Source organism: Podarcis tiliguerta (genome assembly GCF_965153285.1).
Source record: "Podarcis tiliguerta genome assembly, chromosome: 10".
Classification (NCBI taxonomy): domain Eukaryota; kingdom Metazoa; phylum Chordata; class Lepidosauria; order Squamata; family Lacertidae; genus Podarcis; species Podarcis tiliguerta.
Window position 1 is genome coordinate 55837293 of NC_139543.1, and position 24510 is coordinate 55861802.

The window sequence follows — 24510 nt, forward strand, 5'->3', positions numbered from 1 at the left end:
GCGGACAGGTGCAGGAAGGGAAAGAAGAGCCTCTGTAACCAGAGGAGGAGACGCGCGGGCTGCCCTCGGAGATCCCTCCTCCCTGGAGAGACAGCGGGTGTGGGTGTTGCGGTTGCGGGGAAAGAGAGAGTGTGAATGAAAAGGGAGACGACAAGCGGGCTCAGTGCCTGGAAAGGAAGGCGGGAGAGGAGGGCGAAGGAAGGTGGGACGAGGGGACTGAGGAGGTGACTGTGGGGAGACGCAGCGCGCGGGAAGGGCCTGGACCGGCCACCCGAAGGAGAAGCGCGAAGGAGGGCGCTGAGGCAGAAGAAGGTGGCTCCTGGGCTCAGGGAAGGCGGCGCGTCACAGGGCGAAGAGGCTCTCTGCGCCGCCGGGGACCTTACCGTCCGGGCAGCTGAGGGAGCAGGACCAGCCCCGTCGTAGTTCCCCGGACCTAGCGAGGGAGGGGCGACGACCGCAGCAGAAGTTGAATTTGGGCGGCCCCGCGGCGGTGTGAGGCGAGGCCACCCCGGCGACGCTGTTCCCGCCCGGCCGCGGGGAGGCGGCGGAACGAGAAGCGGTGGCGGCGGCGGCGGGAGCAGCAGCATGGTCTTCCCCGGCGGCTTCGCCTGAGGCGGGATGAGGAGCCGCCCGTCGCAGCTGGGCAAGGTGCTGAGGAGGAGGTTCCGCCTCCTGTTGGTCTTCGGGGTGCTGGCCGTGGCGCTGTGCGCAGCCTACCTGGAGCTGGTGGTCTTGGCCGACGGCGGGGGACACCCCTTGAACCGCAGTGAGTGGAAAGGGGGTCGTTGGGGCTTAGGATTCCCACGCGAAGCCGAGTTTAAAGATCTTAGAAAACAGGCAGGCGTAACCGAAGCGAGAGTGTCTCTGAGCGTGTGCAGAGAGCCTTATCCCGCTCCTCGGGCTCGGGGGTTCCACTGGGGATTAGGGAGAAGGGAACGCGGCTTCCCAAGCAGATTCGGACTCAGGTGCCTCCCTCCCCATTTCTTTTTAGAACAGAGCCACAGTGTCTGGTCTGATGGGGCGCAGAGGGAGACAGGTGAGTGTGGGGGAGCTGCGCGGTCTGCCGACCTCACAATGCTGTTCACTCTGAGGCAGGTATCCTGCACGTGCCAGAGCTGCTGTTAGTGAGTTAGTTAAGGGCGGAGAAGTTTCCTGATCTAGATCCTAAAGGCCTAGACTCATAGGGTGAGAGGGTCAGGAGGGAAGCACACCTCAGTTGTGATCCCAGGCAGAAATGGCAGGCTACCTGGAATGCTCATTCCAGAGATGGAATCCTTCACGCTCCCTGACTCAATGGAAAGGAAGCCCATCCTATTGCTCTTCTAGCCAGAGAGAAAAACCATAAGCAGGGGCGTTCTTAAGGGTTGGCTTCATGGCACCTCTTCCCCTGTGCAATCCCTGGGCTACTCCTCCACTTCTTCGGGCTTTGGAGGAAGCCACTGGTGGGGCGTGAAAGGCAACAAAAAGCAACTTTTTGAGTTTCTGGTCCATGGTCTGGGGGCTGGGGGTGCCAATACATCTCCTTGCCAAAGGCGCAAGGGATGGGAGGACACCATCCAGGTTCTTGCCAAGGGAACCAAGGTATGCCTCTGACCATAAGGAATAGCCGTAGGGGAAGGTCCATGGTCAGTGTTAGAGCATCTACTTTCATAGAATCATAGAGTTGGAAGGGATCCTGAGGATCATCTAATCTAACCCCCCCCCGCAATGCAGGAATATGCAGCTGTCCCATACTGGGATCGAACCTGCAACCTTGGCATTATCAGTGCCACACTCTAACCAACTGAGCTATCCATGCTCAGGCTTTGGATGCAGAAGGTCCCAGGTTCATTCCTCCAACGTCTCCAGATAGGGCTGGGACTGTCCTCTGCCTGCAACCCTGGAGAGCTGCTGCCAGGCAGTGTGGACAGTACTGAGCTCAATGGACCACTGGTCTGACTCAGTCTAAGGCTTAGGGTTAAGCTCTGGACGTCTTAACCAAGCCACTATCTCTCGACCTCTGCCCTCAGTATCTGTAATAGTGTGTTAATAGTACAGACCAGTCCTATAGAGTTCTTGTAAGGGTTGAGGCAAAGGCTGTGTTCACATTACTGGCTAAAAATGCAGCTAAGTTGTTCCTTTCCTCAGTTTTGGCCCAGCTTGTTATTTTTCTAAGAAATGGCAGCATCGGTAGCAGGATAGATATGGATTGTGGCTAATGCCGTGTGCACACCGCTTCCCAAACCAGCAGTGGATGCAGAGTAAATAGGAGTGTGTACACAGCCAATGTATGTAAAATATTGAGCTCAGTAAGTATGTAAATACTGGCGTTATTATATGTGCTGGAACATTGCCTTTAGTCCCCGGACTAACCCATTTGGACAGGACTTGGAAAATTAAGGCTGAAAACCCTATGCCCACTTATCTGGGAGTAAACCCCTTTGGATTCAGCAGGACTCCTGAGTAGAACATGTGTAGGATTGCTCTGTAAATTTAAAGATATCCTTGGGGTTAAAATGCACCTTTGGTGAATCTTTCTCCAAAGAAGCTGCCTAGAAATCATGGCCAGAGAGCATGCAATTAAAGACGCATCGAAGACACGGAGAACTGTAGCCAAAAACGTTTTGCCCAAGGTTGGAGTTGTCTTCTTGGGAGCCAAATGTGCTAAGCCTTCCTCCAGAAAGGGGCTGTAATTAAAACCTGCCAATTGAAGACAAGAGATGAATCCTTTCTCATCAGGCAGTGTGAAATTAGTAGGTCCGGAAGAGGCACGTGTTGACAGTTTAGCCATAGGATATAGCAGAGCATGCAGGGATGATAGCATCCTATCTCCAAAGTAGGGGGAAATAGATGGTAATTTGCACCTCTCTCTTTTTCTTACTTGCGCATCCAGAAATGTGGGTGTACTCAAATCTGACAGAATATAGTTGATTGACTCATGCTTGGTTATTTCATTTCTCTGCCGCTTAATATATTAACAGTATGAGAGTTGCACAGAAAACCGAAGCAGCAACAGAGTGCTTAGAGACAAAGTATTGCAAAAATACAGTTACATATAAAAATGTTACATTAATACAAAGTTACTAATATATATATGTGTGTGTATTTTAAAAGTTGCTTCATCCTTTCACACAGCCTTTTCATGCATTGCAACCCTTTTAAAAATAGCAAAGCTAGTACCGTAAAACACTAGGGAGTAAGCCCATTGGACACAGTGGGACTTATTTCTGGGCAACTAATTACGTGTAGGATTGTTCTGCGCAGCTGAACTCGGACAAATTTCTTTTCTCCATTGAAACAAGGTTGTCTGAAGGCCATGAAAGAGGGCACCATAAATTTGATAGATTCTGCTGCCTCCGGTGCACTTCAGACTATCTGCCAAAACCAGCTTGCTAGAAATCTGGTTATAATGTAAATTCATCATGCTTTAGACTTAGTCAGATGGCCTAAGGTGGATCCTAATGACAGTTTTCCTGGGTTTTTTCCAATCTTCATCATGAAGAGGAAGAAAAAATGGTGGTGGCTTAATCGGAGCTTGTCCATACTGTTATTTAATGTGGGCCTTCCTGTATTGCCATTACCGTATTTTTCTGTCTATAAGACACCCCCTATTTTTGGGGGGGGGATACTATCCATGTATAAGACGAGCCCAGATTTTGAACATTATTTTAGAGTAAAAAAACATAGTCTTATACACGGAAAAGGACGGTAATTCTCTGTTGGATGTTCTCCTCCAAATCACTGCATTCTCACACCCATCCTTCAGTCTGGATTTTCTCATACCAGGGATACTATGGAAAGGAGAGGGTAAGACCATCTGGATTGAGGGGAAAATGTGGGAAGGCAGAGATTTGGAAAAGAACATTGTATGGACAGTGGAAAATTAATGGAGGTACAGGAAGCTTTTTGTCCACATTAAACAACAATATGGATGAGAGCTCAGTGATCCTGAGTTGTAACGTCAGATATTGAATTGCTCTAATGAATGGTTCACAGTGTATTTATATCGTAGGCCAACTCCACATTGCAAAAGTGGGTTGACTGAATGTGGATTAGCATGTGGATTGCTCACAATATGTTTCATAAACCAGTAATTCAAATAATGAACCATGTACCTTTCATTCCGTGTTGCTTGATAAAGTCCTCTTACAATGGGGGGAAACTGGTGGACACAATTAACCCTTTTGCAGCTGATAAAGCAGACTGTAGTCCACAAAAGCTTAAACTGGTAATAAATTTGCAAAACGGTGCTCCCAGCTACCCTTTTGGCAACTGTAAAAATTTTACGTTTTTTGCACAGCTGTCAGCTTGTCTACCAGTTAAAACGAGAGCCAGTGTGGTATAGTGGTTAAGAGCGGTGGACTTGTAATCTGATGAACCAAGTTCAATTCCTTGCTTCTCCACATGCAGCTGCTGCGTTACCTTGGGCTAGTCACACTTCTCTGAAGTCTCACAGCCTCACTCACCTCACAGAGTGTTTGTTGTGGAGGAGGAAAGGAAAGGAGATTGTGAGTCGCTTTGAGACTCCTTAGGGTTGTGATCAAGCAGGATATCAAATCCAAAATCCAAATCCATTGGTGTGGTGTGTACTATTGGTGTGGCATTAGAAGAGTGTGTGCTGTATTTATTTACATATTCACATTGCGTGGCAGCAGATAACCTTGTTGCATTTACATCAAAGGTTAGCAGCGAACTGTAGCTCAGTAGCAAGTGAAAAACGTATTACCAATTATCTAATCCAAAAAAGAAGGTGAAGGAGATTGAGGTTCTCCAAACATTTGAATACTGTACTGCATACAGACTTCATCCAGACTGTGTGTGTATATGCAATAATGAAGATTGATTGTGCCTTGGTGAGAATGGGATTGAGGATTACTATTTCAAGCTCTATTAGGGTTATATAAGGGCAAACCATGATGGTTTAAAGAAAATCACAATCAAAATATATTTTGGGAAATGTACACATTTAAATTGTAACATGTTGTCCTCTAGGTACCTGACAAAAACTAGAGGAAAATTAACTTCTGTGTTTAGTTTATGATTGAGAGGGGTTTTTTTTAGTGGCTTGTGGAGGTAAACTTTGAGACTGCCAGTGCTACCCTACTACCAATAAAAAAATCTATTTTGAGTTGTAGTAATGAAAAATAAATACTTTTTTTCATTTTGCCTTCCTAACTCAGTAAAATTTCCACCTTCTACAGGTACAGGCATGCTCTATGTTTGTTTTCTGTTAAAAAGAGCTGGTCTCAGGCTGAAGGAGACAGAGGATGTTAGGAGTGGAGTTCTTCCAGCGTTTTATTCGTTCTCCTTTATTTTTGTTAAATCTTCCTTTATAGTCTCCCAGGTGGAAAACCTAGTGACAACACATAATTGGGTACCAGCCAGCATTTATAGCATTGCCTTTGCTGATGCAATAGCCTCCTTCTGCGTTTGTTGTTCTGCATCCCAAAGGTAGATTTTTCTCCAGTAATTTTCCAGAGCTGGAAGTCAGTCTATAGATCATTATTTCCATCTCTGTTTGCAACAGAACACTCACTGTTTAACTTTCTCTGGAACGTACTTATGGCACACGGGATGCGTGGGATCCCAGCAGCCTCCCCCCCCCCCCAAAAAAGCTTGGTGCTAGCATTCACAGCATTACTCTGGATTTATTACTCCTGTTAACGGAGGAATCCGAGGGCTCCCTTGGGCAAAAAACAAAGACACCAACCAGGACAATTTGGAGCAAAAGAGCAGCCTGTAGGCTTGGCCTTTATTGGAAACTGTCACGACAGGACTCCCACCCACAACAAGATGAAGCAAAATGGAAGCCCAGAACAAAAGAAGACCCCAACTTTTATTAGTTACTAATCCCCCAAACTACACCCCTAAGACTACATCACAACTACATCACAAAAAGGAGGGGTTGAGGGAGGAGTTGTGGAGGTATCTTGTCACCTGGCTGGTTCCTCCTTTCCCCCCTCCCCCATGAGTACTTTCCAGGTGACAAAGGGAAGCTTACAGTTTCCTGCCCCCAGAGGGAAGAGCTGATCATTGTCCTTTGTTCCAGTCCGTGCTGAATCCACTCCTATATGCAAGCTTTTTGTGACCTTGATGGTCTTCTGTCTAGGACCATCAGGGTTGGCATAGCAACTGGGCAGGGCTCCTGTGTATGTGCTGGTATGCTCAAGGGATTATGGCTGCCCTGTATCAAACCTTCCCCATTTTGTAGTCCTTCCTTCATGGAGTAAAATAAAAGTGGAACGGTGCAGATCCGATGTATGGTTGATTTTCTATGAATTTATAACAGAAGCGTAGCGTATGTAGTGTGTGAGTGTCAAGTTTGTACAAACTGAATGATTGGGGGGGGGGGTTCCTGCGACACTCTGGATTATATTCTACTATGGCATTCCTACTTCCACTCACACAAACCACCAAAAGACTGAAATACCTGCTTCTAATGGCTTTTGTAAGTGTTCTGCAACATCTGCAATGTGGTCAACTGATTACTGCTTCACATTTAACATTACTGAATAAGGAGAAGGAGCCCATTATGAATCGATAAACTGTGTCAGAGGTCCATGATTATCAGAAACAAAATCCCATTCTTCCACCTGGCTACCAAATGTGCCAGACCTCTAGCAAACACAGAGGGCCCAAGGGAGAGGTGAAGTTGTGACTCATATGCACAAGACCAGTATCCAGCCAGTATCCATCTTTTAAAATTGGGTTTTGCCACTAGGAAATACAGGCAAGGGAGCAGGCATCTGTTTCCCAGTGAGAAAAGGTGGGTCTCTGTGCCAGGTTTGGGGAGCATGAGAACTGCCTACAGCCCGGGTGCAAGAGGGCATGTAAAGACTGCTGAACCAATTGCGATCGAAAGGCTGGGATTTTTAAAAAAGATCTGTATTTATCTGCCAAATTCCCTGCTTGATTTTTTCAGTTTAAGATTGCTATCTCAAATATCTTTCTTCAGATCTATTTGCTTGTGAGAACTTGTCTTAATGAGTCTTGTAGCTACACCTTCCTCCTATGCTTGGTCCTGGATGACTCAGCACTTTTGCTGGAGAAGGTTGGGCTGTTTGTATACATATGGAAAAGTTCAAACTCTTAATGCAAGTGTAAGAAGCCTGGAAGAATTGCTACCTCCACCCATTAAACACATCAGATACTGCCGTCTGAGGAGTATTTTGAGGAGCCTGAAATGAATTTGGTCAAAAACAAGAAGCTCTTCTCATATGTTATATTACAGTTATATTTGCATTTAAAAAGCACACCTGCTTTGAGCAAAAATGTATATCTCCCTGACAAATCCGAGGAATTTCATCTGCACAACTGTCAGTGCTCAGAATGATTTGCAATAATCACTTGGCTTGTACTCAATCCTGTCAAACAGGTAATATTATTTGCATCTTTCAGGAATAGGGATGGAGTGGGCAACCTGGCATTTGAACCCAGACTGTCTTTCCTAAGGCAGTAGTCACTAGATCCCCTGACTCATCCAAATAGTGCCTAATTTGGGCCTAATTGAAAAATGCCAAACATCTCTGTACAACTTTTGTCTTAATGATTGGAGACTTGGGACCACTCCAAATTTCTTCATGGAAACTGAAGAACTGTTGTGTAATCTGCAATTAGATTGTCACATGTGATGGTTATGAGTTTAGGTACCTCACTACATGTTGATGAGCAGGAAAAATACAGCCCATCACAGTTTTTCTGCAACACTCCCCCCCAATAAAATTGGTGCATATGCTTTTGTCACACATGGCAACCAATAGATATTGCCTGTTGTTGCCTATGCAGAAGTGCTTTCCATGTAGCCACTGTGTAGGGACATAATGGGACACACCATGGTTGCAAAGGTTTTAGCTTGCTCTCCCTGCTTGAACATAAAGTCCCCCATACTGTCTAAGATTTGTTTTAATCATTATTTACATCAGCATCAGTGTGAACATGGCGAAAGCAATCTAGGATTGTCTTTGTAGCCATCAAAACCAAGGAACAATGTGGGTTTACAAACCATGGTTAGGGGCAAGCCCTGATTAGCTTTTACCATGATTGTAATATTATTAAATGATTAATGATTGTAATATTATTAAATGATTAAAGCATCAGTGTGAACATGGCAAAAGCAATCTAGTATTGTCTTTGTAGCCATCAAAACCAAGGAACAACGTGGGTTTACAAACCATGGTTAGGGTCAAGCCCTGATTAGCTTTTACCATGATTGTAATAGAGGGGAAAGGAAACATTTCGATGTGAAAGGGATATGGAAAGCCACATGCAAAATACATGCCTTTGTGTGCTTTAGGTTCCTTCTGTGCAGATTAACATCCTAGGAAACAATCGGAGGGTTGTGCGCCCATCCAAAGAGCCTCAGGGGTAAATGTGTTGTCAGCAAAATGACAGAAAAGAAAAGGGCCTCTGTCCAAACCTGCTCTCTTCCATCTTTCCACATCTTGTTTCCCTGCATTTTTTTATAAGGTATGTGCTATATTTCTCTCTGGCCTGTGACACTCTTATGAGTATTGCCAAACTTAAGCATAGTGGCAGCTCACCTACAATGCAGTCACACCCAGTATGCAAGTCAGTCTGTGGACTCTGTTATGAAGAAAACAAGAGCGCATCAGAAAGAGTGCTAATGACTCTTCTAAAGGACCCCGGGGGCTTTCTCACCCTCGAAGCAGAGCTTAATCACTGCTAACACTAAATGTTTTTATGAACTTACTTGCTAGCACTTCTAATACCCTAAGGTAAAATAGTTTACAGGTTTCACAAAGGCAGAGGTAGCCTTTTCCTTTCCTTTCTAGGTCTTTGTCCTCATCTGTATCATCTCATATCCCCAGAGTATATTGTTATGAGTTTGGGGGGAGGCAGACCCCCCATAATCTCTACAGTCAGTGGTTAGAATTTGAGCAAACTCATAAATTCTGGCCAGTTCTTCATCTACTTCCCACAATCCTTTCAGTCGCAAAGAGACATTTCGCTCTTTGCAGTCTAAAGGTAAATACAGTTTAAGACAGTGGTTCTCAAACTTTTTTTTCTCCTGGACCACACTTTCAGAATAAGATTTTACTTGTGCCATACCGAATTCTTTATTGGTAAGAAACACATTGGAAAACAGAGAAAGAAACAACAACTAGCAGTGCTTGATTTATAGTGTAGAACACAATTACTTTATAATATGATTGTGGGACACCCAGAAAGTATAATACAATGCAGCTACATAAGAACGTGAATAAGCTCAGTTGGTTAGAGTATGGTGCTGATAAGGCAAAGGTTGTAGGTTTGATCTCCTCATGGGACAGCTCCATGTTGAACTAGATGATCCGCAGGGTCTCTTCCAACTTTACAATTCTATTATTTCTATGATTCCCAAAATATAGTTATAAATGAGTTAAGCCCTGTTCCCTACACACACACACTTTTGCGTGCTGAGGTCCCCCCAAACACCCTAACCCAATAACTCACACTTCACACATCATTTTTGTTTAAGGTTTTTGGCATAATTTTGGCCACAACTTTATTATCATACAAATTGTGAGTGGTTGCTTAGGCATTGGTTATGACTAGCTGTCCCCCCCACCTTGGGGGACAGCACTGACTCCCAGATTCCAGCGGGAGTCAGTGTGGAGGAACAGGACCCAGGGATAACTGGAGCTGCGCCACAGACCCTCAGCTTCTCCCTGCCTGCTCCCAGGAGCTTACGCGGCCCGCACCCTGCACCAAGGGTTTGGACGAGGGGGATGGTAAGCCCCTGAATTCCTTTAACGGAATTCCCATGCAGCAGCAGCATTGGAGGGGTAGGCCAATCCACACCCCTCCACCAACCAATTTTAACCAATGCCTAACCGCCAACCTTACAAGTTGTGACGATTTGCTACGCAGTAGGCAAAATCCAATTGGCACGCACTAATCAGCCAAAAGGTAAATTCCTACCAGGCCCCCGCACCAATGCAGACGACCCTATGACAGGCATAGCAAGGTCAAAGCGCAAGCCCAATCAAGGGAGGGCCCACAGCGAAAGAGAAAGGAAAATGCTGTGCACCTTGTTTAAATAAGCTCTGATCCCACCCCTAAATTGGCAACATCAAATTTACCCCAGTAACACCAACCACCAATCCAATTCCATCCCTTTGAAACTAGCCTGCCTGGTAACCCTGGGGTGCTTTGTCTGGCCCCATCCGCAACACGTGCTCTCCTTTAATGAGAGCACGCTTTCTGCTTGATGAGCCTGTGACAGCTACTTTACATTTTCATTGCTTACACGCAGTGGTCCTGTGCAATCTCTCTTGCCTGTTTTGCAAGGGTCCCCTTCCAAACACACAAAATCGTGGGCTGTCGTTTTTTCAATTTCAAGAAAATCCAACACGGACTAAAACTTTTGGCCTTTCACATCAGGGGGCGGGTCGCCTTAAATGTGCTTCATTGAGTTGCACCCAGCAAATGTGCACAGAGCTGCACCCAGCAGCCTTGCAGTACAGGTTGAATTACGATAGAACCCTCCCAGTAGCTACTAAAAGTGAACGAAGTGGAAGTACAGTAGTTCATTCACACAGCCTGCTGTGGTAGCTGAGAGTGCAAAAAAAACACACAAAAACCCCCACTTGTGTAATATTTGTCAGGTCATATTATTTCCATCCACTCAAAGGCAGTTTTAGGGTAGTACAACCGGTACTGTTGCACTGGGCACTGTCCTGCAAGGGGTGCCCCAAAATGCTGTATAATGGACCACGAAATCCTCCTCCCTGATTTTTTGTGTTACACAGGGTGCCACTGGAATTTGAGAACCTAAAGCCTGTCACTGCTCCACTTGTGGCCCTTTAACAAAGAGTAAACCCCATGACTCAGGGGAATTTGATGAATTAGTGCTTGCATGCTGCACAGGTGACTGGGAACATCTCTGGAGAGCGATGATGTGTGTCAGGTTCACATTTATTTCCACAAGCAAGTTCAGGCAGGAGGATGGCATAGATTGGGTTGGTTTTTACTTACACTGCTGCTTTTACTCTAAAACTGAAGGCATGTGCAGGGCAAGGGCTGTCTGGGCATGTGAATGGGTGGGGATTAAAAAAACAACAACCAGTGGTTGGTGTCCTCCTACCCCCCTTCTTACTTCTTGGTATTTATCATGGCTTTGTTTCCCACACTCTTAAATAAACAGCAAAAATACTTGCGGAGTTTTTATTTTGATGATTTACACAAGGTCTACCAAGACTCGGGGGGGGTGGGGCGGAATCAGAATTAATAGGATGAGGCTTTTAAAATTTTATTTGGCAAGCATTATGAATCAATGGCTCCAGGCAAAACTTGTCCTTGCTTTGTTCTCTCTGGAAAGTGAGAACAACCCAAAGGTTTTTTTTTTATCAAGACTTACTTATTATATATTTTTATTTTTTTCCATTTATATCCCACCTTTCCTCCAATGACTTTGAGGAGGCTTCTATAGTTCTCCTCTTCCCCATTTTATCCTCACGCCAACCCTGTGAAATAAGTTAGGCTGAGGAGTGAGTGAGTGGCCCAGGCATTTAACTCAGCATTGTAGAGTGGTGGCTAAACATAGCCATGTTCATGTAACTTGGTTTGAAGTGAAGCCCCTTCCAATACACCAGGCACCCCCAAACTTGGCCCTCCAGCTGTTTTGGGACTACAACTCCCATCATCCCTAGCTAAGAGGACCAGTGGTCAGGGATGACGGGAATTGTAGTCCCAAAACAGCTGGAGGGCCGAGTTTGGAGATTCCTGTAATACACCTTGAACACAGGATGTTGTGCCCACTGTGTGCACAGGTAAGACTAGCCCATAAACCTCCTCATACCCTCCAACATTTCTCTGATGAAAATAGGGACATCTTAAGGAAAAGCGGCATCAATTCAGAAACTGGGGCAGCTTCACCCAGTCAGATGGGTGGGGTATAAATAAATTAGTAGTAGTAGTAGTAGTAGTAGTAGTAGTAGTATTTCTGAAAATCCAGGACTGTCCCTGGCAAATAGGGACACTTGGAGGGTCTGATGCCTGAAACCCTCCTCACACATTATTTCAAATTGTGGGTAGATCATCTGGACCCCTCTTGTCTTTCTGCCTTATATAGTGGTACCTCGGGTTAAGTACTTAATTCGTTCTGGAGATCCGTTCTTAACCTGAAACTGTTCTTAACCTGAAGCACCACTTTAGCTAATGGGGCCTCCTGCTGCCGCTGGAGCACGATTTCTGTTCTCATCCTGAAGCAAAGTTCTTAACTTGAGGTACTGTTTCTGGGTTAATGGAGTCTGTAACCTGAAGCGTATGTAAGCCGAGGTACCACTGTACTGAGGTCTTAGTCTACACAAAGGAATGACCTCTTATGGTAAGTAGTAAGCAGGGAACTGCCATGACATGAGGCCACCACATTGCTAAAACTAAGTGGGGACAGGGCTGATCAGTGCCTGCAGAGGTGACTGCTCATCTACACTTTCTTAGGTTGCATGGCATGTATTAAGAGTAAATGAATGTTTGTTTGTTTTTATTATAAATATACTATAATAGGATCGCCTTTGGACTTCCATACCCAGTCCTGTGCTTTTTTAGCTGTAGACTAGAAGAGCCATGGTTGAAATCACTGACAGGAAGTGCCTCGAAGTCTTTGTCTAGTGGGCTTCATTCCAGATTTCACACAGGCCAGCTTGAAGGCTGGGATCCTGCCAGCCCATTGGAATACTGTCTGCTTTGGCACTCCCTTGGGACTCTGTTTGCTGCCCAGATGCAACACTGTGCCTGGGGGAATGGAACAGAGTAGTTCTGGACAGCCAGATCCCATGTACGACAACATCTTAGAAGCGCTGCAAAATTCCACAAAGTGGCCTTGTTCCAGATTTTCTACCACAGCAGAGCTCCAATGTGGTGCTCAGATGGATCAGTCCTTAAATAAATAATAGTCAAAGCAGGTGTGAATATGAATGGAACATGAAGAGACAGAGGTTAAAATTTATGAATGTCCATTGGGGCCATTGGGTGAAGCATCAGGCTGTGTGTGGCAGAGCATTAAAAACAGTACGAGTAATTTTCTTGAAAAACATTGAGAGCTTACATACGTTTGTAAGATTACTTACAGAAATGTAAGTTGGAGGCAGGAAAATGGCACCCCCATCTTCATCTTGCAAACGGATCTTCACATGATCTGCTTTTCAAGTTTTTATTTATTATTATTGATTGTCACAGTCCCAGGGGCCCAGACCCCTTGGTGGTCATCCAGCCATCTTTTGCTTTTTTCAGGCACAGACTGGCCTTCCTTCTCGATCTTACCAGAAGAGAGAAGACCTGCTCTTCAAAGGGAGGGAGGGGGTGAAAGAAATGAACCCACCTAGCACCCTTTGTTGTTGTTTAGTCATTTAGTCATGTCCGACTCTTCGTGACCCCATGAACCAGAGCATGCCAGGCACTCCTGTCTTCCACTGCCTCCCGCAGTTTGGTCAAACTCATGCTGGTAGCTTCGAGAACACTGTCCAACCATCTCCTCCTCTGTTGTCCCCTTCTCCTTGTGCCCTCAATCTTTACCAACATCAGGGTCTTTCCCAGGGAGTCTTTTCTTGGTAGCACCCAGGAGTTACAATAACCTCATTTCCTGCCTTCCTAGGAGGCTTACAAGCAATCATCCACAGTCTGGATCTTAGCAGCCCCTTTCCAGTTCCACATTTCCTCAGGTGCAGCTATCCTCCTGTGATGAAGCAGCCCATTGACCTGCTTCTTTACCACACCGGTGATTAGGCAGACAGCCTATCTTCTGTTTCTGTTTCTTTTTAGGACAAATAAGGAGCTACAGCAGTACTGGATTAGTATGACTGCTGATAGCTTTTGAACTGGGTATGTGTCTGGTTTTTTTGAGAGTGGGGCACCTTTATTACAGGGGATGGAAATAGAGAAAGAAGATGCAACAGTAAAGATATTCCAGTCCTCTCCTTCTCCCTTTCCTTGGTAATCCTGCCAACTGGCCCATATAGATATTTGTTTTAACATTTGTTTTGGATGTTTTGGATGTTGTTGTTAGAAGCTGCCTTGAGTTTTGTGGAGGCAGTATATAGATAATTGTTCTAAATACATGAAAAAATGAAAAAAATTCTGCCATGTTCAATCAGCCCCCTATCTCTTGACACTTCACCTTGTTGCACGAAAGGCAGAGCAAGGAAATCCCATAATTACATGTAGTGCAGGCCAATCAGATATGACAACTTCTTGATGGAGTTGGATTGCCTGGGGCTTATCTGTACCCCCTGGGACTGCTAAGTCATCTTTCTGCAGGGTTGAATGAAGCCCATGTCACTTTTCAAAGTACAGTCATACCTTGGTTGTCGAACGCCCTGGAACTTGGACGTTTTGGCTCCCAAATGCCGCAAACCCGAAAGTGATCGTTCCGGTTTGGGAATGTTTTTTTTTTTAACCCGAACATCTGACAGGGCTTTTGCATCTTCCGATGGGCTGCAGGAGCTTCCTGTAGCCAATCAGAAGCCTCACTTTGGTTTTCAAACATTTTGCAAGTCAAACAGACTTCCGAAATGGATTCTGTTCAATTTCCAAGATACGACTGTATTTAGGGGGAGGGGGTTATTGGTTTGTTTTGCTTTTGCTTTATTATGTATTTGGTATTTTTATGTTGTGAACCATTATTTGGTACTCTTCAGATGAACAGCAGCAGACAAACTAAATGAATAAAGTTTATAAACTTAATATTTGAGTATACTGACTGTGAAACTTGAATCAGAATATTTGTGCAGTGCAAAAAGTGTGACAAATCAAACATATATAGATAATAAACAGGTCAAGGAGTTAAAACTTCTTGTTGAAAGTACAGTATACTCAGTGCAAACCCAGGTTTGTTGCTGTGCAATGCTTCAGGTTTGTTGCTGTGCAATGCTTAAAATGGCCCCGAGCCCTGCTTCAGGCACAGAGAATGCAAGCTTGTTTCCTTACTTTGTGGTTGTGGAAGTAGGTTTATATTTAGCCGGGCAGTCTGTGGGCCTTGCGGGCGGCTCGAAGAAAGAAGTAATCTCTTCCAATCATTACCTCACATTGCCTAGCTTCCCAGAGCATTTAAGCTGCCTGGGTGGAAATCTGGGTGATAAATTTAGATGAGATATTTCTTGCCAAGAGCCATGTATCTGACGCAGCCCGGCCTGGTAAGACAGAAAGGGAGAACGACATAAGATCTCCTCTCAGAAAGGAGCTCAAAGTTCTCCAAGCCTTCCATGTTTCCAAATGGAAAAAGAGAGTGCCTTTCTCAAGGACATTAACAGTCCCATAGGAAAGCCCTTGGGAACAGATTACTGCAGTGGTAGCCTTGTGTTTATAGTGGAATGGCCAAGCTATATCTGTCTTGCATAGCATGGAGTAAATACCTTCTCCATTGAGCTCCCTAAGTATGCCAGCAGGCAGCTGATATGCTTATGTGTGGAATGCTATAGGGCTTTCCTGAAAGAAACCTGACACAGATATAAAGGCCTGCAGTGGCTGTCCTGAACTTCCAAATATTTGGGAGAGGGAAAATAATATGTAAGGAATCCCAGAGAGCAAAGTACCTAGATTCCCTCGTTTCTCGCACGCAGTAGCCTTGTTTGCACATCACTTTAAACCATAATTGAAAGCCTGCAACAAACCTTGGTTATAGCTCATGTTGTTGTTATTGTTTAGTCATTTAGTCGTGTCCGACTCTTCGTGACACCATGGACCAAAGCACGCCAGGCACTCCTGTCTCCCGCTGCTTCCCGCAGTTTGGTCAAACTCATACTGGTAGCTTCGAGAACACTATCCAACCATCTCGTCCTCTGTCATCCCCTTCTCCTTGTGCCCTCAGTCTTTCCCAACATCAGGGTCTTTTCCAGGGAGTCTTCTCTTCTCATGAGGTGGCCAACGTATTGGAGCCTCAGCTTCAGGATCTGTCCTTCCAGTGAGTACTCAGGGCTGATTTCCTTCAGAATGGAGAGGTTTGATCTTCTTGCAGTCCATGGGACTCTCAAGAGCCTCCTCCAGCACCATAATTCAAAAGCATCAATTCTTCGGATCTCCCATGAAACATGTAGTTTGACCCATGGCATAAATCTTGTTCTTATAGTTTTCACTTGCAGCTGTTTAGCAACACTAGTTTCCGTTCTGTCTCCTCCTCCATCTTGTGACTCAACATGTGTTTCCATATGGCATATGGGACCTGCTTAGTCTTGGGCATACCATACAAAACCCCTCCTACCAGCCATGTCTTATTATTGCCTGTCAAGTGCTTGACTGACACAGGCACACTCCTCCCCCCACCTCTTTCTCAGTCTCGGGCAAGGAGCACTTATCAAGCTCTTGATGGGTGCCAGATGTAACTAATGGGCTGTGTTCAACTTTGTGGAGGTCTGTTGTACATATTTAAAACTTGAGTCCATTAACATTCACCCTTGAACATATGCATGTGGACTCATCCCTGCTCTTCAATAACAGAGTTTACAGATGGTTTTTACTGTCCCTGATATTTTTTGCTACTTTAAATAATCCCTTTTTTGTTTGAAAGCCAGCTGTGCAGTCCTTTATGCCAGAGCCAAACCCGCTGATGGGTGCAAGTGCAAGGGTGTGGTCTACTAGTCAGAGCAAAGGGAGGGATGCCAACACTCCCAGCAGTCTATATTTGGCTTGGCCAGCAATGTGCTGTGGGATTTTAAAGGAAGCCAGTTTACCTCACTCTGGCTGAGCAAGTTTTTGGGGGGGAAAGTGTTTTGTTTTTTTAATAAATGTGTACTTGTTCATTCTTGGAAGATGCTGTGTTTTAATCTATGCTTTAAAAATGTGAAAGTTTCTTAAGCACAAGGGGACAGAATCGGTCGATGATGGACTGAAGAGATTCCACGTTAGACAGTAGGGAGCAGATGTTCTAAGACCCTCAACACTGTTGATAGTTTCTGGTTCCTCAACTTCAGTGGTTGAGAAATTACTCAAATATTAGCTGTGATGTCTGGAAAATATATTTTAAAAAGCTACAGAATTTACCAGCTTCTTGGCCTTTATGAGCCTTGAGTCATACAACACGAAATGAAAACAATGAAAAACTCATTTTTCAAAGGTGCACATGTTTACCATGGAAACCTTTAAGGGTGGACTGCAATATGTGTAAGGATGTAAGAAGACAGGGATTTCCGTTACAACCTGCCATCATCACAGTTAGAACTGCTTCTGTTCTGCTGCAGTTCTGTTTCCAGCAAATACTGCACTGTTCATTTCATTGACTGCTATTTATCCTAATTTATGTTATGAATTTAATCCGATTAATGATGTAATTTTTTCTCACATCATTTCTTTTAGTGCAAAGACCATTCATTTCAATAGTTCTTTTAGTGCAAAGACCATTCATTTTAATAATAACATCAAACATTAAAAATTTCCCTATACAGAGCGGCCTTCAGATGTCTTGTAAAAGTCAGTTGTTTATTTCCTCGATATCTGACAGGAGCACATTCCACAGGGTGGGTGCGGCTACTGAGAAGATCTTCTTCCTGGTTCCCTGTAATGAGGCAACCATTGCTCCTCTGCCTGGTTCACATTGAGGGAACCGCTACAAGGCCTCAGAGCTGGACCTCAGTGTCCAGGCTGAACGATGGGGGCGGAGACGCTCCTTCAGGTATACAGGGCTGAAACCATTTAGGGCTTTAAAGGTCAACACTAACACTTTGAATTGTGCTAGGAAACATACTGGGAGCCCATGTTGATTTTTAGGACTGGTGTTATATGGCCCTGGCAGCCATTCCCAGTCATCAGTCTGGCTGCCGTATTCTGGAGTAGTTGATTTCTGAGTCACCTTCAAAGTAGAGCACATTACAGTGGTCCAAGTGCTAGATGCAACTGAAATGTAGGGAGTTACATTTTGTTTGTGGATTGGAAAGAACAGCAAGAGTGACTAATAGTTGGTACTGTACTTGCTGGATTCAGTTCCATTCCGGACATGGCACGAATAAGCATTGTTTCCACTTCCATTGGAATTCTCCAACATCCCTAGGGATGTGCCACCAAGGCCCAAACAATGGAGCTCTTTGAGTATGTGGATACGTTTTGTTGTTCAGACTCTATGTCACTTCTTTTTTTGATAGCTTGTGGCATTTAAGATTTGTGCTTGTAAGAGACAACACAAGTGAACCACAAGGAAAAATACACACAACATCCTCTTAAAGATGCCAGTGAACAAAGAGTAGGAACTATAAACAGAAAGAGGCAGAAAATCTGAAAAACCCAATGTAGACATGACGTTGTTCATATGCATAAAGTAAAGGTAAAGGGACCCCTGACCATTAGGTCCAGTCGTGATCGACTCTGGGGTTGTGGTGCTCATCTCACTTTATTGGCCGAGGGAGCCGGCGTACAGCTTCCAGGTCATGGGCCCAGCATGACTAAGCTGCTTCTGGCGAACCAGAGCAGCGCACGGAAACGCCGTTTACCTTCCCGCTGGAGCGGTATCTATTTATCTATTTGCACTTTGACGTGCTTTCGAACTGCTAGGTGGGCAGGAGCAGGGACCAAGCGACAGGAGCTCACCCCGTCGTGGGTATTTGAACCACCAACCATACTTCCACAGAAATGGTTCCTAAAACATTGCATTGGAGGCAAACATTACATACGAGCTAGTCCTTAAAGAAGTGTGCTACTTGTTGCTTTGCTAGACATGCATCTGTCTGGCCAGATAATAGCTTCTCCTTCCCAGTTGCAGCACCATGCAATTTTCATTCTAATTAACTAAGGAAAATCCTTTCATTTTCTTTGATGGAGACCAAGGGAGGAACCGTTAGGGTATTTATAACATGAAAAGACATAGAAATATCATTTTTCCAGTTTTTGTCCCAGACATTCTAATCTAAAACCAGAACCCTACAGTAGTTTTATACCATAATGATTTTTTAAAAAACAAAAAACTACCGAAGTTCTGTTTGTTGCACTCCTTTGGAATACTCAAATCTGTGCTCCAGTGTCTGGGATTGTACTGTGGAAAAGTGCCTCCCACACTGTTGTGTATGTTTGCAATGGACGTCTGAGGTGACCACAAGATTTGCCTTGTACCTGCAGCATTTGGAAGCAGCCTAATCTGTTTTGTATCTACTTGTGTCATTTCATTCAGATTCATTATTAAAGTGAGATTCTGATCTGTTAAATCTAAAGCTCTGTTTTACACACACTATAATGGGGAATCTAAAAACAGTGACAACTTGTTTCCTTTTCACATAAGTGGATGAAATTTGCAGGTTAAAGGAGCACCCCTGCCCCAAAGTAAATTAATTAATTAGGCAGATGCATTTGGGGGTTTTCGTGTAGAGAACCTTTCATTTGTTCGTTTGTTTAAAGAAAAGTCTTTCAGCTTAAAAATAAATAAAATTCTGAAGGAAGGATTTCCAACCCCTAATCTCTCAAGCTTTGGGTGCTTCTCCAGTCAGTCTGGTTTAATTTCTCAGAAAAAGAAAGTGGGTAATGCATTTAATTTCTTGGAAAAGCTGAGACTGGAGAACAACTCAGAAGCTTAGGGGGTCTCTGATCCACTTTAAGATGCCTTGAGACACTTTGTCAACAGCACAATCCAATTCAGCAATGTGAGATCATGACTCAAATCACCCTGGCTCACCTTGCTCTTCGGGCTACACACTGAGCCAGTGAACACCTCTAGTATTTAAAGGGAGCTTTAATATTTGCAGTTGGGCACAGTGGGGGGGGGGGAGTACAGTCGGATTTGCAAATGTATCTGTTTGGCTTTGTATTTTAAAATCCTTCATAATTGTCATTATTTGCAATTTATTTCTGCTCTTAGTCATAATAAAAAGTGAAAATCTTTCTATTTGGACATCTGCCCTTTAGTATCTGTACATAATTCATATTAAACACTTGCCTATGTTATCAACTTATGGTGTTTTTCTTCCACGTTTCCCCATTCTTCAGTGCTTGTTTGGATTATGTCTGCTGTGATCTGTTTGCATAACAAGGCAAGCAATGAATAAGAAAACAGAAGTAGTAATTTTGCAGCTGTGTATACCAAAGTGAAATAACCTCCGGGAACCTTATTGTGCTTATGGTTTGCACAACCAGCCCAGCAAACTGACCTAGTGGGTGCAGTTTTCCAGTTCAAATACCACAACAGCCTGGCAGAGGCAGAAGGTCCACACGCAAGCTGCCTTTTGCATTGAATATGCTGAGCAATTGTAACAAAAGTCTGCCTTGAAGGGAAACTTGCAAGATTAGCAGCTTTTCTTGTGAAAAGTCTCCAGCAAACACCTGTTCTCTTTTTGCTCTGTGTAGTCCAGAGTTGCAGGAAAGACGACTTTCATGTACAGGCATTGATTGATAGGTCTGAAACAGCAAGTAGCAAATGACCCATGATCATCTTGGCTTGCCAGCTTACTTGGTACTTCACAAAATCACCTTTTATAAGAAGAGCACTGAACATAATGACTTCTTATCTCATGCCAAAAGCAGTGTGTCCCAACTTCGTCTCGTTTGACATTGAGACTTTGAGTTGACTTATTGTTGTTGGCATGTTGACCAGCAAGTCTGACGCTATTTGAGACACATGAATGTATTAGTTCTATGCGTTACTAGCCGTGAGCAGTGAATTAAAACCAAAAAACAACAGTAGAGCTGAATTTTCAGTTTCAGCTCAGCTAATTCAGCACTATCAATTGTTTTAAGAAAAGGAAACAGCTAGAGTGTTCACACTACATACAGGTTTTGTAGCCTCAAGTATCTTTTGTTTTCAAGAATGAAGATGGCTGGCGTGAGAAAAATATTGCAAGAACAAATATTTATTGCATAGTTACTTAGCAGAATCTATGCACTGCTTGATTAAAGTAAAACCTCTAAGGAGTTTATAAGAATTAGTAAAATTTATTTGTTTGTGTATTGCTCATTGTTCACCATAAGGTCCCAGGGCAGGATACAGCCTTAAAAACAACATTGAAAACAATTAAAAACAACTTACAACCATAAAAATAAGGTGTGATAAAATTATAAATAGAAGTTAAAAACAATTAAAAAGATAATTAAAATTAACAGAAGAAAGAATAAGACACATCAGCATCAATGTTTCTGGATAGCCTTGCCGAAACAAAAATGTTTTAAGCAGGCACTGAAAAAAGTACAGTGAAGGCTATTTATTTTCCTTTATTACCATAGGAATGCAGAATGCTTGTGCATGTAAGCGACATTCCACCCATTAAATGTACTAGAAATATTATATTTGAAGTGGTCACAAATGTGCCAAGGGGAAAAAAAACATTTCTGGGGCCTGTGAATATGTAGCAAACTTGCTCACAGCATCATGCATTTGGGCATGGCCCACAGCCTTTTCAGACCAGAATTTGGAACCTATAAAATTGCAATAAAACCAAATGAGGGTGGAGGGACCAACTGTTCTCTAGGTTTGACCATTTATGCATGCCAGACCATTAGTAAGAAGAGTTGCTGCCAAAATCCTCATGAGAAGTTCAGTCTGGAATAGTACCTTCATCATAATCACCACATTATAAGATGGGGGGGGGGCGGCTGTGTAAACGAATCTTTAAATGCTCCAACTGCGGTTTCTTTCAACTGGGGTGACTGTGGACCTTGGGCTATAAAGGGTTAATGAGAAATCTCAGCTCCTGAGGTTCTTTCTTTCACATTGTTGTCTGTAGGCAAAGTAGGTTGGTAGGTTGGTTGGTTGGTAGGTTGGTTGGTTGGTTGGTAGGTGTGTGCATAGTGTACTTCTGGCTGTGGTACCGTGAACATAGGCTTGGACTGTGGGCAAGTGAGCTGGCAACGTAGGAACCAGGGGCCATAGGGCTAAGTGAATAGTCAAAATCAAAGGGCAAGACAGGAGGCAGAACCAAGGCACAAATGAGGAGGCAAGTCCAAAGTGCTAGCCAGATGTTGAGACAGAGCGATGCAGAAATCACTTGTTACTCAAGTACTATGGAGGATTTGGTGGGTGTGAAAGAAGTACTTTAAAAAGTAATCTATCATGACATTTTCAGCATTTGGCTTCCATGTATGTCCATGAGTTCTAGAGTTAGGAAAGAGGGAGTAAAACTTGTCTATATCAACTTTCTCCACACCTTTCATAATTTTATAATTATGTGAGTGTGAGCTGTGAAAATAGGCTCCGAACCATGTCCCTGTTTGTCTGCAGGCTCAGACACTTGTTCAGCAATTCCCTTCATGTGCACTCCAAAGTGGGGTGGGGTGGGGAGTTAAAAAGTGCAAACTTGAATCTTGCAGGGGCAGGGAGTAAAAAACAAAACAAAACATTTTGCTCCAGTGTACTGAAACAAAAGTGTTGTGGATCTCATTGACTCTTAACATTGCTTTATCTGATTATAATTAGGCTGCACTAGGACCTGGGAAACCAGAGTTCGAATCCCCACTCAGCCATGATGATGCCCATTGGCTGACATTGGACCAGTCAGTATCTCTCAACCTATCTTACCTCCCAGGATTGTTGGGAAGATTAACATGGTGAGGGAGAGAAGTTTGCATGCCACCTTGATCTTCTTGCAGGAAAGGTGGGATATAAATGTAGTAATGAAATTAAACATAGACAGTAGGTGGTAGTAACAGGGCCTCTTCTGAGGTATTGCAAATGCCCTTAAATTCTAAGAAGTGTTGCTGGAATGGGAGCTGTGTTCAAATCTTGTATGACTTGGCTATGGCCAAGAACTCTCATTACCAGTGCAGACAGTCAATGGTGAGGGGGACGATACCAGTATTAAGATGTTGTAAAGGCATTCAGGATATTGGGCTGTCAGTGGGAAGCAGGCAGAAGGACAACAAACTAAGCTTTAAGGAAACAAGCCATGGTTGGCTTGGTCATCTGTGCGGCAACTCATGATTTGTTCTCGACAAACCACAGTTTAGCATTGCGTGCAAACCTGGCCACTGTGTGCATCCACTGTGGCTTTAAAAACAAAAACAAGACTGGAATGCATGTATAGGAAAGATTGGGGGCCACAAACAATAAATCTAGTGTTCTGTGTAATATCTGAAAAGTACCGCAGTCTTCTTTCTCTGAAGGGAGGTGTGACCTTTTGCTGCTGAATGTGTACCTCTTGTTTGTTTTTTTAATAAGAAAAAAGAGTTTCACTCTAGGACGGTCTGGGTCCAGATGGTTAGATATCAAAGGTATGTGTAAGGGAATGTATTGTATGGTTGGTTGTTCTTGATATACCGTATTGTTAATCTGTTTTCCAGATGCCACTCTTATAGTACAGCAGGACCCCTAGGCTGTTTAGGCTAGTTACTTCCTGGGTCAGACCACGGGACAGATGCCAGTATGTCAAACTTTGAATGTGACTTGTGTTACTTCTGGAGGGGTGGGGAGGTGAAGAGAGAGACTGACAACACTTTAATGGCTAAGTGAAAAATGTAGCTGCGTCTTGTGTTCACAATGGATTTATTGCAATGTAGAGATTAACAGTGGGATGTGGGTGGCGCTGTGGGTTAAACCACAGAGCCTAGGACTTGCTGATCAGAAGGTTGGCGGTTTGAATCCCCACGACGGGGTGAGCTCCCGTTGCTTGGTCCCTGCTCCTGCCAACCAAGCAGTTTGAAAGCACATCAAAGTGCAAGTAGATAAATAGGTACCACTCCGGCAGGAAGGTAAACGGCATTTCCGTGCACTGCTCTGGTTCGCCAGAAGCGGCTTAGTCCTGCTGGCCACATGACCCGGATGCTGTTTGCCGGCTCCCTCGGCCAATAAAGCGAGATGAGTGCCGCAACCCCAGAGTCGGCCACGACTGGACCTTTACCTTAGAGATTAACAGTAGAGATTTTAAGGAGGCTGTGATTTCCGACCTGTTCTCTTCTCAAACAGCGCTGTTTCCATCCTGCTACAATTTGGGTTCCACTGAAACCTATGTTACCTGTCCCACTGTCCACTACAGCCAAAACTAGTGTAATTAACTGCATAATTTCAGTGCATTTCAGTGGAAGGGAAATGTGGAAAACAACACTATTATTTATGTAACAGTTGCCAACTAAAGAAGCAACTCTAGTGAATACTGCTTGTGTTCGCTTGCAGGATTTCTGTTCCTGACCTCGGATGAACGTGCAAATTGCAGCAATTTCCATTTCCAGAGGAATTCTCCCACATCCTTAATTAACACTGTCCATTTAAATCTGCTGCTGAATCAGGAGACTCAATAGCTGCAGCCATTCCTACCGATTTCCCCCTCTGGTCCTGTTATCTGCCTCTGTTCCCCTGCTGCAGAATGCCTAAGGGTAAACGGTCCCAAACATTTCTGCAGAAAGTTTCAATTGGTCATTCAAATTTAGGGTGAAGCAGTGAGTCAGAATCTAGGAGAAGCAATCTAAGGTATAAACAGATAAGGAACATGTGTCACAGTACAGCACAGAGCTGAAAGTATTGCCTGCCAGCCTTAGAAGCATGCTGTTCCTGGTCCTTCATTTAACATTTCTGGGAAGCTGCATAAATCAGGCTGCCAGTGAAAGCTGGAAGTGAGGGCAAGTCAGTGATGTACATTTGCGATTTTCCATATGATGAGCCAGCACTGAACTAGCTCAAGTGTGCAGAACTGGGTCCTG

At 44.1% G+C, this 24510-nt stretch overlaps 1 protein-coding gene across 2 annotated transcripts in view; it reads left to right on the forward strand.

Annotated features, from left to right (window-relative positions):
• The window catches only part of B4GALNT3 (beta-1,4-N-acetyl-galactosaminyltransferase 3), a 70960-nt gene continuing 46450 nt past the window's right edge, over positions 1-24510 (forward strand). Inside the window, exon 1 of one of the 2 annotated variants that reach the window (XM_083401401.1) lies at positions 1-766. In XM_083401401.1, coding sequence (XP_083257527.1) covers positions 619-766 — 148 coding nt within the window. In that variant the 5' untranslated portion in view covers positions 1-618. The remainder of the gene's footprint in view (positions 767-24510) is intronic. The other variant, XM_083401402.1, reaches the window with a different exon arrangement.